Raw genomic sequence first — 18,139 nt, forward strand, 5'->3', positions numbered from 1 at the left:
CCACGCCCTGCCCCCTCCCACCTCTGAACTCCAGCTGCTCTGAGGAGCGCTCGCCCCACTTAAGAGTTTTCCAGGTTGACTTCTCAGATTGCAAGGAGTCAGATGCTATGAATAATAACGCATATGTATCGAACACGCTTGTGTGCTCGGCACCGTGCTAGGCACTCTGCATACACGAGGTAGGTACTGTTGTTATACCCGTTTTACAGACGGGGAAACTGAGGCACAGTGAAATTAGGTAGCTTGGCCCAAGGCCACACAGCTAGCCTGTAGCTGAGCACCAGATTCCAATCCTAGCAGCCTGACTCCAGAGCCCTCGCTCCTAACTGCTCCCTAACAGCTCCTCAACGTCGTCTTCCTCGCTTCTTATCCCCATACATCTCCCTGAGTGCTGGGCACACACACCACCTGCAGGTTGAATCTTGCTCCCCTTCGGCCCCAGGCTCCCGGAATTGTGGTTCCCCGCTAGAAAAGGTGATACCAAATGGCCGCTAGATGGCAGCAAAGAGCCGGGCCCCGAGAGCCCCGAGGGCAGGGATAAGGCGGTGATAAGAATGTCTACTGCACCAGGCCCTTTACCGACTGGGATCTTTCCTCCTCACTGCGCCCATCCCCCTTTACAGCGAGGAAGGACACTCACGCTGGGACAGCTCGGGCAGCAGGGAACACGAGGACTGAGGCCAGTTCCCAGGAGAAACAGACCAGGGAAATCCCTCGGCGGGTCCCCTCCAGGCGCAGTGGGGAGGGGGGCACAGAACCTGACCTTTAGGTAGGGAGTGGACTTAGGGAGGGCGTGGACGGCCTGGGCTGCTCCAAGGCGGCACCCGGCAGGCTTCTTGGCTGGGAGGGGTTTGCGGTGAGACCCACAGACCATGCAGACTGCGTGGTCTCAGAAACCACTGGTCCACCGCAGACCTCTGACCAACTGTCTTGGCCTTCACCACCACAGAGGAGGCGGCGTGACTCCGGCCTCACCGGCCACACTCAAAAGCTGGCTGCACCACTGTACTCCCACCCTCGCTGTCTCGGGATCCCCTGACCCCCCCCCCCCCCTCCCCCCCGGCCCAGGCAGCCAGCGTGGCCTGATGAAAACTACCTAAAGAGCTCTGACCGCGTCCACTTCCAACCTCCCGAGAGTTCAGTCACCTCCACACCTGAAACCCACCCCACCCCCGGGACTGGGCTGCGCCTCCCCGTCGGCTGTCCTGGGGCAGCAGCAGCAGAGGTGGCCAGGGCGGATGCATCCGTCACTCCCAGCTGGCCAAGGACCCACGCCCCCCTCAGGCCTCCCAGCGTGGCCGGCAGCGGCTCCAGTGCAGCGCAGGGGCTGACCCGTCTTGAGCTTCAGCGTCTGGACGTTCCTGGCTGAGTCCACGGGGGCCTTGGCTTCAGGACCGCACCCCGGGGCTGCTTCCGGCCCGCTTCCCAGCCAGCGCCCGCTCCCTCAGCCCCTCCCGAGGCTCCCACAGCCAGACGGGGCCTCTGAAGGTGCCCAGATCTCGCGTTTATTGGGCTTAGGCACTGTGGGTTCATGTTCCTGGGTAGAAGAGTCATGACCTCAACTCTCCTGGCGCTTTGTGGGGGCTGCCCCCGCGGGTCCCCACCCCACGTCCCTGCGCACACGATGTCTTGCCCCCCTCCCTGCTCCCCGGTCTCTTATTCCTTCACCAGCCGGTAGATGTGGTGCTGAGTCCCGTGCTCGCTGGCCGACACCTCGAAGACGTACGCGACGCACAGCAGCGTCTCCTGCGTGTCTCTGTTGGTGACCACCTGCAGGGGTGAGGGGAGGAGGGAGACAGCATGCCACCTTCCCTGCCCACCGCCCACTCTCACCCCCACCCCTGCGCACACACACCTGCAGGATGGTGAAGTTCTCTAGCACGCTGTTCATCATGTACTTCTCGGGCAGGTGCTTCAGCTTGTGGATGAAGTTGATCATGTACTCGCAGAGCGGCGAGCGGTGGATGCGGTAGGAGTAGTGGCCATTCTCGTAGCACGCGTACTCAGTCTGTGGGGCCCGGGGACAGCGGAGCTTAGGAGGCCGCCGCCCGCAGGCCCCGGGAAGGAAGCTCCACAACCCAACCGGCCTTAAGTGGGAAGGACGGGCAGAGCCCAGGGAGTCCTCGAGACAGAGCACCCCCCGCCCCCCATGACCCAGACGCCGGGTATCGGAGGAAGGAGCTTCAAGACGTGGAGACGAAGACGGAATGACAGCTCAATCCCGGCCGCACATGGGGGACGGGCCACAGGGACCTTGTGGCCACGGAACCGTCACGTATGTGTAGCTACACACCTGGGCACATACACACAGGCATGCACACAAGTGAGTGCGTGTAAACGGACGGCATCTGACTCGGGTTGGTGGGCTACGTCGGTGTCAACAGCCAGGTTACTAATGGTCCACTCTAGGTATGTAAGATGCTGCCATCGGGGCAACTAGGGAAGGGATTACCATTGCACGTGGATCCACAACGATCTCAAAATTAACATTTCACTGGAAATAACTAACTCGAAGAGCTTCTCAGAGACCGCTGCTGCCCGGAACCACCCGAGGGGTCGTGGGGAGCTCAGCTCTGGGGTGCTGGAATGGCTCCCCGTGACCTGACGGGCAAGAGGTGAGGCCCACCAGGATGGGGAGGTGCTCTGCTTGTGTTGGACGGGAGGTGGGCTGTCAATGAAGAGGCACGGCGAGGGTCAGACCGCATTCATTCAGACATATCTGGGCGCAGAGGCGAGAAGCCCGGGCCGCAGGGGCGCGACGGTCTGGCGCCCGGGCCGCAGGGGCGCGACGGTCTGGCGCCCGGGTGGGCGAGCAGCGGCGTGTGCTCACCTCCAGTTTCTCCACCACCTGCTTGCCGAAGGAGCAGACCTTGGTGGAGCAGGTGATGGTCATGTTCTCAGGACTCTCGTACTGGCTGGACACCCCATAGAAGGAGCTGCCCTCATCCTCGATGTTGGTGTTGAGGTCTGCCTGGAGGGAGACAAGGGGAGACCAAGGAGGGGCGGTAACTCAGAGGTGCCCTGTTGGGGGCGGCACTGAGGAGGCCTCTGGGGCCACAGCCCAGGCCCCAGGGCCAGGACGCCATCGGGGGGCTCAGAAAAAACGTGGACGCAGGACCTCGGAAAGCTCCCTCATCCATCCACACGCAGGCCTGGTGTAAAGTCAGGCCGTGTGCCCCAAACAATGGCAAGAACCTGGGCCTGCATCAGCTCCCGGCCCTGCTGCCCACCGGGTGCCAACAGCCCAGCAGACGGGGCCCCCAATCGGTCTTTAGAACATTAGGGCCCTGCCAGTGTCCCTTCAGCAGTGGCTCTGGGGGCCTGGCCTCCCGCCATCTCTGGGGCACCGCGAGCCCGGCCACCCTTGACCTTCTGCGTCTCTGTTCTGCCTCCGGACCAATCTCCCCAACACCGGCCTCCTTCCGCTGGGCTCCTCTGCAATTGTTCTGAGAGCTCTGTGCCCGACAGAAGTCTGGCTAGCACCCTCTCATCGAGCCCGTTTGCCAAAGGGAACCCCTCCCCAGCCTGGCGTGGGAGCCCCCGGGCCTCTGATCAGCTTCGTGCCTGATGGCAGGGTCCAGGACGCCTCCTGCTGCGTGTTGGGGCGATTCGAAGTTGCCCCCCCAAGAAAAGGTGGGTAATAAGACTCGTGACTTCACACCCACTCCCTGCGAGGGGGACAAGGCAGGACGGGGGCCTCAGTTTGATCTCAGGCTCCCCGACTGCGGGCCTTGCCCAAGGCCACAGAGTGGATGAGTCACGGGCCCTGGGTCCTCAGGCTCCAACTCTGCTGCTTCTCCCACCCAGCCGAGAGACGCTGGGTGAGGCTGTTCGGTGCCTCGGCGAAGCCCCCAACCACTGAGGGGTCCCCCTCCCGGAACCTGGGCTCCACAGCAAATCACCCCATTTGAGGTGCTAACAGAGCGGCTTCAGACTCAGAAGCAGTGTGCAAACATCACAAAAGGCTTATTCTTAGGGGGAAGCCTCTCCTCCCATCCACACAACTCGTCCCAGATCACTGCCCAGCAGGACCCAGAGTGCAGCCCCACAAACGCAGGGGAGCTCCTGACCGCGATAAGGATTCTGACCCCAAGGACCTTTCTGCACAAAGTTACAGGGAGCCCCAGAACCCTGGGAAGTTTCCAGCAGGATTCAGAGCCGGGCCCCGGGCTGTTCTGCCCCTGGCCATCAAAGTCATTACTTTTCTCTCCTTTGGGGAAAGAAGTTTTCCAAGAGCAAGAAGACCCTCTAGACTGGCAGGGGGGCAACTGTCTTGGGCACAGCAGAAATTACAGAGCCACACACCGTGTCGACAGGGACCTGTATTTACTATTGTGAACTGACTACAACATAATGTTGAACAGAAAGAAAGAAAAAGAAGCGGTCATAAAGCAGAACGAGGATGTGTTACTTTTTTTTTTTTTGCGGTACGCGGGCCTCTCACTGTCGTGGCCTCTCCCGTTGCGGAGCACAGGCTCCAGACGCGCAGGCTCAGCGGCCATGGCTCACGGGCCCAGCCGCTCCGCGGCATGTGGGATCTTCCCGGACCGGGGCACGAACCCGCGTCCCCTGCATCGGCACGCGGACTCTCAACCACTGCGCCACCAGGGAAGCCCCGAGGATGTGTTACCTTTATGATGAAAATAAAGGCTGTTTCCATGTTGACCTAGATGGCATACATTTCAGTGTGCCCAGCAAGGGCTTTCACGGGGCCGTTAGGAAGAAAGAAGAAAATGAATTACAGGGCTTCCCTGGCCGCCCAGGGGTTAGGACTTTGCACTTGCACTGCTGGGGGCCTGGGTTCAATCCCTGGTTGGGGAACAAAGATCCCGCAAGCTGCACGGCATGGCCAAAAAAAAGAAAAGGAGAAAACTAAACTCCAAAACGAGCAGCAGTCTCCCGCATCTGTGGTGGGCGTGGGGCAGGGCAGGGGGCGCCCAGGGGCCTGCGGTGGGCTGGGAATTAGTTGCTGCCCCGGGGACAGCACCAGCTCTCTGTCTCCTGTTCTCTCTACTGAGTCACATGCTTCTCCTCGGAGACCCAGTTCGTCGGACGTCCTCAAAAAGGCCTGGGGGACAGTTCGTGTGTGCTTGAGATACATGAGCGCAGGGCAGGAACGTGGACCGTGCCTGGAAAAGAGCTGGCAGGGAGCCCGGCTCCTGGGGAGGGCAGGCGCCCGGACGAGGGGGCGAGGCCAGGACGTGAACTGATGTCTGCCGGATGCAGCCACCGCCGTCCTCCTCCTGATTGATGCTATTCACATAGCACTCACCACACGCCCCACTCCACCCCTAACGGTTTCTTTCAAATCAACTCATTCTTATTCTAAGCAGTCATATCCGTGACATCAGGGATTCTGTTTCTCCTAATAGATATGAAAACAACCACCTAACTGTTAATGAAGAAATGTGAATCCGTGCACTGTGCACCGGGCTCGGGCAGGGCTGGCATGGCCCCTCCAGGCTCTCCCCAGCGCACAAGGTAGCAGCTGCCCAGCACCCCGCGGGGATGGGACGTGCTGTCACCACCCTGTGCTGGCAGGGCCTGGCCTTGCCCCTTCCAGATGGTAAGCACACTCGAGGCGGGAACCAAGCTCTCCCAGGGCTCAGGCCCGGCACGCGGCGTGCCTTCCACAGAGTGGCACGGAGCTGTTGAAACTCCCCTCTCGGCTGCTCTGGGTGTGAAGCGGTCCTGTGCTCACAAGGAGGACCTCCACCCCCTGCACCCTGGCCAGTCCTCGGAGCCCCGCCCCGGCTCAAAGACACTCCAGGGGCTTCTGGCATCGCCTCCCACTCGCCTGGTCCTTCCAGTCGCTCCATTGCCTGTTTATCCTGCCTGGCCCAGCATGGCCAGGACAGGGGGCGCCCAAAGAGGCTGCAGGGCTGTCTCTGCTCTCAGGGAGTGTGTGACTTTTGGGGGAGCAGGTAGAATGGGTGAGCTGGTGCTTGAGAGAGAGAGAGAGAGAGAGAAGGAGATGGGGCAGAGATGAAAGTCTCAGACACCTCATCTGGCTCAGACATTGGCGGTCCAATGTCTGCCCCAGAACCTACCCTATGGTCCCACTGCTTGGTCCCGGGGGACCCCGGCCAGCGAAAAGCGCACACCCCACAGCACCTCACCATCCTCGGTGCCATCCTAATTACAACCCACCACCTCCTGCAGCCCCACCGCGTACCCCCCAATCTGAGAACCTCCCCGCACACGCTCAGCGTCTCTGCCTTCTCAGCCTGAGAGCAAAGCTGCCCCCCACGTTACCCTGAGAGCGCCCCCGCGGCCCCCTGCCCTCCACCCTATTCATAGCTACAGTGCAGTGGCAGCTCACAGGCTGGGCCTGGAACAGGTGCAGCGGATCGGGTGGCTGACAGATGAGCCGGGACAGCCGGGCCTGGGGGCCAGGGGGCTCAGATTCATTGTTATGGGCTGGTATGTGCCTGGGAGAAATGTCAGGGCCCTTCGACGGAGGAAGGTCTGGGGTACTGTCCTCCCTGTCCGGCCTCGGCCCAGCTCTGCCCGGCATTTTCAATCTGCAGACTGGAGTTCACGGCCATCAGTGTGTAAGAGTCCCCTCTCCCACTGCCTAAGGACAGAGGTGGCCTCTGCTGGTCTCACATGTCCTGGGGGAGTTGGGAGCTTCTCAGCCCCTGCATCTCACATCCACGGAGCACAGCCTGACACCCAACCCCTCCTGCCCCCAATGCCACCGCCAGCTGGAACCGATGAGTCCCGGCGGCCCACGAGCCGGCCACTTACTACCCATCCCCACCAAAGAGAACAGTACCATCGGCAGGAGGGGGACAGGAGGCCGAGCTGGGACATCAAAGTCCTCCTCCCACTCCAAGCGGGCTCTGACCCACTCCGCAGCCTGCGTGCCCGGGGCCCGGGGCCGGACGAGAAAACCGCCAGGCTTTGGGGCGGAGCGAGGGGGGTGTGTGGCGACACTGTCCTCTCCTGGCAGCATCCCTTCCTAATTGTGTGGTCAGTCTCACACCAGCTACAGGCCAGGGCACAGGAGAAGAGGGTTCCAGACGGCTAGGGCGCCGAGGCTGCCTCGGAGGACCCCAAGTCCCGTGGTTAGCACTCAGGAGACCTTCCTCTCCCACATCCCAGGTCTGTCCTTCCCTGGTGCCTCTACCTTCCCCACGCAGGAGGAGAGGGACCGGATGACAGCCAAGGTGCCCTGGCCGCCCACGTGCCCACCCTCCCACCCCCAGCCGACCCCACTCATCAGGGTCCTAGGACACAAGCCCCTCGCAGGCCCTCCGGAACAAAGTACTGACTTTTCAAGTGGAGAAACAGGGCCCACAGGAGCCGAGACTCCCTCGGGACACAGCTCTCCAGCTGGGCCCTCTGCTGCCTGCCTCGCTCTCCTGACACGCTGGGAGGGCTCACTGGCAGCCCACCCCCTCCCACACAGAGCAGGCGAGACCTGCTCTGATTCTCCCACTCGGAACGCAAGCTCCTATCGGGTCCGCACGGCACGGGCTGTGTGCGCAGCCTGTGGACGGAGCACAGCGGCCTGGCGTGGAACCTGCCCAATCACGCTGCCCAGCACCACCGTCTCCACCTTCTCTCCTCCCCTCACCCCCACCTCCAGCCTCCCCAGACTCAGGAGGAAGGAGAGGACGAGGGCCGCGAGCCAGGTAGGAGAAGGATCCTCCGGTCCTCCTTTCCACCTGCCAGCTCTGATCTCTAGGCAGGACACCCCTGCCCATCTCCTGGAAGGGAAGCCTGGGCTCTAGAAGCCCCAAGAAGCCCCAGTGCCCGGCTCGACACTGAATGCACAGCTGAGACTGCTCTCTCCCTGCCCCCACTAGCTGCCCTTCCTCAGGGGCGCAGGGCCCTTTTTTAGGCTACCCAGAGCCTTCTCCACCAGAAGCAGGGGGAGCACGGGGCCGCACGGGGGACCCCAGCCACCCGGCAAGGCAGGATGGTGTGGGGTGACGGTTCCGAGCACACTCCCAGAGCGGGGCTGGCTGGCACTGATCCTGCTTCTGTCACTGCGAACTGGGCTGCCCGGCACATTCTTTCACCTCTCTGTGCCTCACCTTCCCCTGTACGGAACGAGGCTGTCAGCTGTACCTCCCTTCAGAGGTGTGGCAAGGATGAAACGTGCTAGTACAAGTCAGGCTATGAACAGTGCCTGGGGTGACCTGCCGCCGCCTGCCTTGATCTACCTCGGCGTGTGCATCACAAGAAGGACTACAGGAGCAAGGCTTGCCCAGGCTGGGGGTCTCAGAGCCAGACCCTTGCTTACTCCATGCCTCAGTCTCCCCATCTGTGAAATGGGGGCCTAGGATGGCTCTCACTTGGATGGTGGCTAGAAGAATACAGAATACTGTCACCCCAGTATGCTATCTGCCACGACCAGGGTGGTGTTCCCATACGCCTCCTGCCAGCCAGGCCTCCCTGGTCAGGGGTCACCTTAAATTGAACCCTCGGGGTAGCTGAGCCAAGGGCATACTTCCGAGTCAAGACTGAGCCTGGACAGGCTTGGGGGGGTGGGGGAAGGAGTGGGCGACAGAGGGCGTAGGCTCTCCTAAGGAAAGGCCAGGAACCTCCCTGGACACACGCAGGAGGTGGGAGTCGCCACCGCTGGCCGGATGGTGCCCGTGTTAGTTGTCTGCTGACAACCAAGCCACTTGGTTCCAACTCCCATGCTCAGGGCTGGAAGGGAGAAGAGGGAGAAGAAAAAGGGAAATGAGATGGTTTAAGCCCTTCCTGAGAAAAGGGAACCTGGCATCCTGCCTCGTACATCAGACTCTAAAGCCAGCCTCTCCACTGAGGCCCTAAGGAGGCTGAGGTCTCTTTCTCGGCCTGTATTGCAGCTGTCAGTCTGGATGGCTAATGCACGTAACCAAGCACAGCTCTGGCCATGCCCCATTCAACAACCTTCAAGGACTCCTCGTTACCTAAACAACGGGATGGTAAACATGTAGGAAATGCACACTACCCTCCCCTGCTGCACCCATGGCAGACATTACCAGTCAATCCAGGAAGGGCTCCCTCCAGATCTTCCTCAACCCAGCGCTCCAAACAACTGCTACCGATCCATTAGTGGTGGCCCTCGTGGACCTCTGGTTAAAATGGGAGACTGGGGCTTCCCTGGTGGCGTAGTGGTTGAGAGTCCGCCTGCCGATGCAGGGGACACGGGTTCGTGCCCCGGTCCGGGAAGATCCCGCATGCCGCGGAGTGGCTGGGCCCCGTGAGCCATGGCCGCTGAGCCTGCGCGTCCGGAGCCTGTGCTCCGCAACGGGAGAGGCCACAGCGGTGAGAGGCCCGCGTACCACAAAAAAAAAAGAGAGACTGACCGTACAAGTTCACATTTCCCCGTCCAGAGCCAGCAGGATGAGTGCAAAGACCTTTTTTAACGCGTTGTACCACACACACACGAAGAAACGGAGGAAAGACCAAACGGACAGGAGAATTCAACAAACTCCAGGGGACTGACAGCTGATCCAAGCTAGGATGGCTTCTGCGGGGAAACGGACATAAGAAGAGTTACAGCCTGAAAGTGCCCTCAGAGGGGTGACGGGTGAGAAGTCAGCACCACTCGGGACGACAGGGGCCAGGACAGTGATGGCCAGGGAGGCACAGGATATGACACAAGGAACCGGCTGAAAGGCTGTACACCGGGTGGTCAGGCCTCCGGGCCCCCACTCTTCACACATCAGGAGAAGAAATTAAACAGGAGGGTGTCAGGTCTTTGGGCCCCCAGGCATGTCAGGAGAGGGGGTGGGAGCCAGGGCATGAGGTGAACGCTGCCTAAGAAACGGTCGGCTCCCCTAGCCCTCTCCCAGCCCCACTGCTAGAATGTTCGTTTGTCCCTGCCAAGGGGTGGGGGGACAGTAGGAGTCTTCTTTGGAGAAACTGAACCACTTCAGGAAAGGAAAAGGTCCAGTAAACATGCTGACATTTACTAGTGTCCTCGATAAAGCAGCTGGTTCCCCAGCCCCGACCACCTGAAAGAGAAGCCCAGCAGGTAACAAGGCCCACACCTTGTCCACAGAGTTCCCAGTCACTGGACATGGACAAAAGGCCCGAACAACAAAAGGAAGGATACGCTGGACTTCATCAAAATGGAAAAGGCTGTGCTTCAAAGGACACTGTCAAGAATGCAAAAAGAGGGGACTTGCCTGGTGGCTCAGCGGTTAAGAATCTGCCCGCCAACGCCGGGGGCACAGGTTCAAGCCCTGGTCCGGGAAGATCCCACATGCCACAGAGCAATTAAGCCCGTGCAACACAGCTACTGAGCCTGCGCTCTAGAGCCCGCGAGCCACAACTACTGAAGCCCACGTGCTTAGAGCCTGTGCTCTGCAACAAGAGAAGCCACCGCAATGAGAAGCCCACACACCACAAAGAGTAGCCCCCACTCGCCGCAACTAGAGAAAGCCCGCGCAACAACGAAGACCCAACACAGCCAAAAATAAATAAATAAATAGTGCATATGATCTGGCAATTCCATGCCTAAGTATCTACCCAACAGAAATGAAAAGCTATGTCCACACAAAGACTTGTATATTAAGTTCATAGCAGCATTATTCACGGTGGCCCAAAGGTGGAAACAACCCAAATGCCCATCACTGACGGATGAATGGATACACAAAATGTGGTCTATCCAGACAGTGGGCTATTACTCAACCATAAAAAGGAATGAAGTCCTGATATGTGCTAGAATATGACTAAACCTTAAAAACTTAACATTAAGTGAAAGAAGCCAGTCACAAAAGACTACATATTGTAAGATTCCATTTATGTGAAATAGCTAAAACTGCTATAAAGACAGAAAGCAGCTTAGGGTTGCCTAAGGCTGGGGGTGGAGGTGATAGCTAATGGGTTTGGGGGTGATGAAAATGTTCTAAAATTACCTGGCTGCAGAACTCTGTGAATATACTAAAAATACCGAATTGTACGCGTTAAGTCGGTGAATTATACGGTAGGTTGAGTTACACAGCAATAACGCCGTCAAAAAAATGAGGACCAGGGCTTCCCTGGTGGCGCAGTGGTTGAGAGTCTGCCTGCCGATGCAGGGGACGTGGGTTCGTGCCCCGGTCCAGGAAGATCCCACATGCCGCTGAGCGGCTGGGCCCGTGAGCCATGGCCGCTGAGCCTGCGCGTCCGGAGCCTGTGCTCCACAACGGGAGAGGCCACAACAGTGAGAGGCCTGCGTACCACAAAAAAAAAAAAAAAAAAAAAAAAAAAAAAAAATGAGGACCAAAAACCCTGGCCAAGAATTATAGACATTTGAGAAAATCCTCCAACTTGAAAGACAAAGACCCAGACAGAAAAAGGGACTAAAAGGAAACAAAGGGAGCAGAAGAAAACTTAAAAGAATAGCCGTGAAACAAGATCAGGATGCAATCAAAGAAGAAGAAGGAGCTCTTAAAAATTAAAAACGTCATGGTCAAAATTAAATATTCGATACAAGGGGTGGGGTGGGGGTGGGCAGAGAATGCCACCATATTCCGTTAATCTATTTCACCACTAAATGTACAACGCACCAAGATTTTACAAACAATTAAGAAAAAAATGCCATCAGTTAAACTACGACACACCAACAATTGAAAGCGTCGTTCATTTTCTGTAGTAACAGAACCCTGATTTTATTCAGAATGGCAACTTACTCAACGAAAAGAGTACATTTCCCTGGCTCCTTTGCAGCTACGTGCAAACAGACAACTAATTAAGAATTGTGTGGGACTTCCAGGAAGGCTCCTTAAAGGGAACTAAGTTGGCTTTGCCCCTTCCTGATGCCTGAAAAATGGACGTGATGGCTGGAACCCCAGCAGCCTTGACCTTAAGGACAGAAGCCACACACTGAGGATGGCAGATAGAGAAGAGTAGGGTCTCTGGTAATTTCACGGAGCTGCTGGACCAGACCTGGACACTCTATCTCCAGACTTACTTTACATGAAAGAAGAACTATTCATTCATGCCAATGTTACTTTGGGTTTTATGGAATATTCACTCAGATTCACTCTTAAATTAGAAGATAAAGTTAAGAAAGTCTCTAAGAAGATGAATTGGAAAATAAATAAATGGTAAAAATCAGAGAGGATAGGTCCGGGATATCCAACATCAGACTAACAGGGGTTCCTGGAAAAGAACACAGAGAAAACAAAGAAGAAGAAATAATGTAAGTAAAGTTACCGAATTGAGAGACTCTCATCTCACTGCCTACCAAGTACCTGGCTCAAAAATAGGAAGAAAAACAACACAGATCCCAAAGATCATCAATGTGAAATTTAATGTAGGGAACAGAGAGGAAACGCAAAACTCCTAGAGGCTAAAAACAACAGAGTTACGTAACAAAGAACAGAGAATTAGAATACTACCGGACTCTCATAAGACAACGGAGCAACCAAAAAATGATTCTTGAAAACCACTTCTAGGGAAAATCATTTACGATGGAGATTCTGTACCCAAACTATGCATCAAGTACTGAAAAGAAATGACACTTCAAACAGGTAGACTTAGAACATTTATCTACCATGCACCTTTTCTTAGGAAGGGACTAGAGAATGTATTCCAGCAAAATGAGGGGGGAACACCAAAAAAGAGAGAAATATGAGATCTAGGAAACTGTAGATTCAAAACAGAGGAGCAGTACACAGAGGTCTCGGGACAGCTGTTGAGCAGGCCTGGAGGAAAACCGGTTCAAACTGGAGCAGAACAGGGGCATCCAGAAGGAGAAAGGGACAAAGGATAAATTCTCTGAGAGGCCTGAGCACTGCGTGAAAAACAGTTTTTTTTAATTTTATATGTTGGTCATGATAGAACAATTTGTAAAATTTTAATAGTAGGTTTTTTAGAAATGTGCAAGCGAAAGAGCCATTTATTTTTAGGAAAAAACAAAAAGTTGCACAAGAAATGACATGTAATCATCACACACTCTGGTGGTCAATCTACATTGTCACAAAATCTAAACACTTTATTGCTTTGACTAAATTATATAACTTACTGGGATGATGAAGGGAAAAGTGCTATAATATAGCCAGTGTTTTTCTACCATAAATACACAACACATAGTCGTGATATCAAAGTGTAGCAATATAAGCAGATATTTAGAACTAGGGAGATAAAACCCAGAATAAACAGTGACATTTGACAGTGATTGCCTCTCGGGATTGGGCTTGGGGCTGGGAGGAGGCAGACGACAACCTGACGGTTTTCAGTTATAAGCCTTTTTTGGTATTAATAACTATGAACGTGCACTGATTTAAAAATAAGATACAGTAAAAGAAACTATTACCTATTTTTTATCCCAGCGGAGAATCAAATCCAGACCTTTGTAGGATCAGGACCTTCCAGGATCAGACTCACCTCTCCCGTTTTACTTTCCGCGGTTCCCTCTCTTACACGTTTACCCATGACTAGCCAGCCCCCTTTTCCGCCTAACTCTGCCCATCCCTGAAGGCCCAGGGCCAACCTCCATCGGCTCGCAGAGCAAGCTGTCCTGCAAGGGCAAACACTGAGCCTCTTCGGGATCCGGGCCCTGGGTCTCCGTTCCTGCCTTTTCTGTAGACAGCCAGCCCCACAGATTCGGTTGCGGACGAGGGCTAGGCTAAGAGCTCCTAGCCAGGGACCAGTAAGCCACCTGGAACTGCACGTACACTTTCGTGTGAATATGCCCACTTCTAGGAAAAGCACAGCTTTCAGGTTATCAAAGTGGTCCGAGATCAAATAAAGGCCCAGCTTCTGGGCTCTGAGACGATTCGGAGGCTCTGATCACCAGCCAGAAGGATTTCCTGCACTTCCTCCCGCTGGCTTCTCCTGCCCTGTCCCTCTTCCCGGCATCCCTTTTCTGTGGGTGCTGGGCCCCTGGAAGAGGTCCTATGCCTCCTGGTCTTGGAGGAGGTTTCAAAAGAAGGAGGCTCTACCCACACAGCACCCATGCAGGGGTGAGCTGGGGAGGGCGGCGGAGGCCGAGCTACAGGCTGAGCTCTTGGAGAAGCTCGGTGTTTCTTTGGGGATGACCCAGCCTAAGCCTACCGTCCACTTCTCCAAGCCCCACCCAGCCCAACAGCTGCCCCGCTGCGGGCCCGGAAACCTTGGCGTTGAAAGCCTTGGGTGACTACCCCTCAGGTCTCCTGTAGGTCCTCTCTGGTACTACAGACCCCTTGAGGCCGCACTTCTGCTCAGGCGTGACCGTCACCCGCCATCAGGAGGGGGCCTTGCTCTGCGGCACCAATGGCCCCATCTGGTCTGAGCTCCCGGCACCAGAGGGCCGCTCTGTGCTGGCCCTTCGCTCTTGTCCTGCGTGTCCCAGGTCCCACCGCCGCCAAGGCCCACCCCTCCTCCTTTCTCCCTGCGGTCATCGACGTGCTGGGGTGGGAAGGAGGAGGTCATCCAAGGCTTACCCAGAACTTCACGAGGAAAAAGGCATTGGAGGGTCCCCGTTCAAAGAGCTCCTTGAGACCACCCTTCCTCTCGGGGAACTTGTCGTAAATCTGGCGGATGTCCACGGCTTCGAGGTAGGGGTCGCTGTAGCTGGGGCTCGACTGGCCGATGTGCACGAACAGGTGCTTATTGTACTGTGGACAGAGAAGAACTGGTCTGAGGGGCCATGGGGGCGGCGGGGCAGACAGACCAGACAGACCGGGGCTCGGAGCCCGCCAGTGGCCCAGAGCAGGGACACCACGGCGGGGGCCTCAGTTTCCCCTCTGGTAAAACGGAGCCGGTAGAAGGGCTGAGTGTAAAACAGAGTCGACAGGTGTCCAGCAGCTGGGGCAGGGTGACCCCCAGCAGGTGCTCGGCACTTTCTGGTCGTTATTTGTACTGAGTCTTGACTCTGTCGCCAACATCCTTAGGCGACTCATTTTCTATCTCTGGACCCCCGTGATCTCATCTGTGATGGAAGACCAGCGGCCCATACGAGGGGTGCTTCCCCCCGGAGGCGGCGGCTGTGGTCCCTCGCTGCGGCTAAAGAAGAGCCACTTCTTTCGTGGTCCACGCTGGGCTCCTCATCTAAACCATAAGCTTGAACATTTCAAAGTGAAATGGTCAGTGAAGACCCCCCAACTCTGGCATCCTGTCCACCTGGCCAGGTGCTCCTCTGAACTTTGCAGGTGACGCCAGTCACCCAGGACGGAGACACTGAAGGGGGCGGGATGGGGGTGGGCTGCTGCTCCTGCTGGTGTCCCCGAGGACAAGGGGCAGACAGGAGACTCCTCAGAGCCACAGGGCCTGCGGGCAGGACTGGGACCAGTGCCTTCAGACGGAGAGGTGGCCGGACCGGGAAGAAGGTGGACACGGTGGGAGCAGGGAACGGACAGAGCCTCGGGGCACCGGGATGGGGCACAGGAACCGAGCGAGGGCTTGGGGTGGGGAGCAGAAACAGAGCCAGGGACAGAGGAAAGGTCCAGTGAGAAGGAAGCGGGGAGGGAGAGGATGGAAGGATAAGGGGGGATGGAAAGCAACAAGGACCCTAAGCTCGGCCCCAAGGTGGAGCGGGGCAGAGAGCAGGGCGAGAGAGCCAGAGCCAGAGGAAGAGGAGCTGGGGGAAGCAGGGGAGCCGCCGCCCAAGGAATGAGCACCGGGCGGGAGAGCGGCCAGAGGGAGGCCAGGACCTACCGTTTCGGGGTCTTGCTGCCGCTCCAGGAAGGCAGAGAACTCCAGCATCCAGAGCTTGGGGCTGGCCACGCTGCGGCCCTGCCACGGGGGTGCTGGGGGCGCGGAGGGCGACGGGGAGGCTCCTGCGGGAGACTCGAACCCTGCGCACAGTGGAAGGCACATGGGAGCCGGTCCACAGGGCCTCCCTGCCGCACCCTCCGCCAGGCCCCCAGACTGGCTGGGGGACCTGCTGTCTGCCTTAACGGGGTCTCCCAGCCGGGGAGGGGGTGGGCAGGCAGAGCACTGGCCAGCGGTCCAGGGGCAGCCCTGGCGGGGAGCTCAGCCTGGAACAGCTCAGTCCCCTCGGGCCCCTGCACGGAAATGCGTTCAAGGGGGACTGGCTGCTGGCTGGCGAGTAAGCGAAGCAATGAACGTGAGGAAAACAGACAGGAAGGTGCCCAGCACAGCGGGGGAGGGGGCCCCCTAGTCCCCCTTGAAGAGCATCAGAAAAGGCCACCTGAAGGTGATGCTGAAAGGTTACGGGGTAGGAGTGGGAGGCAGCAGGTGCAGACAGGGGAGGGGGGCTCCAGGCAGAGGGCACGGGGCCGCGAGATGCACCGTGAGCTCGGAGGCTCCGTCTGGCAGATGTGACGGGGAGGGCGGGTTTGCATCGGGGCTGGAAACGAGGCTGAAGAGACGGGCCCTGGCTGCCAGGTAAGGGGTCCGGGATCCAGCCTGAGCTCAGGAGGGCGATGGGAGGATTTTAGGCGGGGCCGAGGAGCGACCGGCTGTGCGTTTCTGAAGATCCTGTTCCGAGTGGGGGAAGGACTGGGCTGGGGCAAGGTGGACGAGAGGCGCAGGCCTTGTGGGTTCTTCCCAAGTGAGAAAATGAAGAGGGCAGTGGAGTGAAGAGAAGGGGACACAGGAGGGAAACGGAGGGAGCAAGACCCCGGGGCTTGGTGGCGGATGGGACGAGAGGGCAGTGAGGCAGGTACGTCAGAAGCCCGGGGAGGAAAGAGACAAGGGACGGCGGGGGGCGGGCGGAGGACCATGCTGGGCACACCGGCTGGCATTTGACGGGTGAGCCGAATCACTCGTTCATTTGTTCAAGAGTGGCGTGCACACCGGATGTGACCCGACACACAGAAGACAGACACAGACACCAGCCCCAGACGCTGCCCAGGGCACAGAGAGTGACAGTTAAGCTTAGATTGTGTCCTGAAGACACCACGGAGCCACTAACAGATTCTAAGCTGGAAGCAGCACGGTGAGATTGATGCTTTAAAAAGATGATGGATGGACTTCCCTGGCGGTCTAGTGGTTAAGAATCCACCTTCCAATGCAGGGGACACAGGTTCGATCCCTGGTCGGGGAACTAAGATCCCACACGCTGCGGGGCAACTAAGCCCACGCACCACAACTAAGACCCGACGCAGTCAAATAAATAAATATTAAAAAAAAAAAAGATGACAGGTGAGTTACAGAGGGTAAGAGCGGGGATGTGACTGCAGATGGGGTGGGGGAGCCGTGAGGGGAGAGCACGGACTAGAGGGGGTGGAAGGCCCCCAAGCAACCGTCAGGAACCTAAGGAGGGTGGCAGGGCCCGCTCTCAGAGCAGGAAAAGCCAGGCCACCGGGCAGGCAGGAGCCATTCCCAAGCCAGGAAAGGAGGGTGAGGGCGAGGATCCTATCTCGCCCCACAGAGCGGAAGGTGGAGGGACCTTCCTGAGAAAGAGGCAGGGACAGAGCGGGTCACGTGAGCGGGGAAGGCGGGAGCTCCGTGCTGCCCAGCTGGACCTCCATCCGGCTCATGCCAGGAGCCTTCCCTCCGCTAACCAGGGGCTCCGGGCTGGAAAGCCGTGCTCTGCTGGACCCCCGTCTCGAAGGAGAGGATTACAGTGTCACAGAGGGAAGCCATCCCAGAAGCCAAGCAGGACAGGGCACACATGCAGGTGGAGTGGCCACCCCGGGGCGCAGGCACTGCCCCTTGAGCTGTGCGCACCCTGCCAGCCTTGAGCCTCGCTGGGGAGGGGCTTGGGGAGGACGGGCAGCCCTGGGGGCGCAGGGGGCTTGGCTCCTGGAAGAGGATCGAGGTGGAGCTGGGAGCTGGGGTGCACGGTGCGAGCACATGCCAGGGCGGCACCTAAGGGGACTGCTGGGGGCGGCTAGCAGTCAGGGCCTGGGACCCGGAGCAGGAACCGCAGGGGTGCGATGCGCGAGGGAGGCAGAGCTGCTGACCCACCTGGCAGAGGCAGTGACGGTTGGACAGTGTAGTTTTGCTGAGAGAAAGGTTTCACACTGTGGGAGATGAGAGAGGACGCGTGGGCCTGGGGGCAGGTGGCAGCCCTAGAGCCTCGGTCAGGCTCCAACGTTGTCTTCAGTGAGGCAGGCCCGGGTGGTCAGTGGCTCTGGCCTCCCGCTCCCTCGGGATTCTGGCCGACCCACAGAAGCAGTGGGTCTGTTTGGAAAACCCACCCCTCCTCCCTCCCTCCCAGGCCAGCCAGAGGGCTGGTTCCTAGCCTGCTCCCCTCGGGGTCCTGAGCTCGGGTTCTGCTACGCCCCGGATAGACTGGGGCTTCAGCAAACGCCAC

General features: G+C 58.1%; 1 protein-coding gene across 1 annotated transcript in view; it reads right to left on the bottom strand.

Annotated features, from left to right (window-relative positions):
* Positions 1-1,493: 1,493 nt before the first annotated feature.
* TEAD4 (TEA domain transcription factor 4) overlaps positions 1,494-18,139 on the bottom strand; it is a gene marked incomplete at its 5' end in the record, with an annotated part of 61,998 nt that continues 45,352 nt past the window's right edge. Inside the window, 6 exons of the mRNA XM_032646990.1 lie at positions 1,494-1,770; positions 1,856-2,008; positions 2,831-2,971; positions 14,358-14,531; positions 15,571-15,710; positions 17,791-17,846. Coding sequence (XP_032502881.1) covers positions 1,657-1,770; positions 1,856-2,008; positions 2,831-2,971; positions 14,358-14,531; positions 15,571-15,710; positions 17,791-17,846 — 778 coding nt within the window. The remainder of the gene's footprint in view (positions 1,771-1,855; positions 2,009-2,830; positions 2,972-14,357; positions 14,532-15,570; positions 15,711-17,790; positions 17,847-18,139) is intronic.

This window comes from Phocoena sinus, chromosome 10 (assembly GCF_008692025.1).
Source record: "Phocoena sinus isolate mPhoSin1 chromosome 10, mPhoSin1.pri, whole genome shotgun sequence".
NCBI lineage: Eukaryota > Metazoa > Chordata > Mammalia > Artiodactyla > Phocoenidae > Phocoena > Phocoena sinus.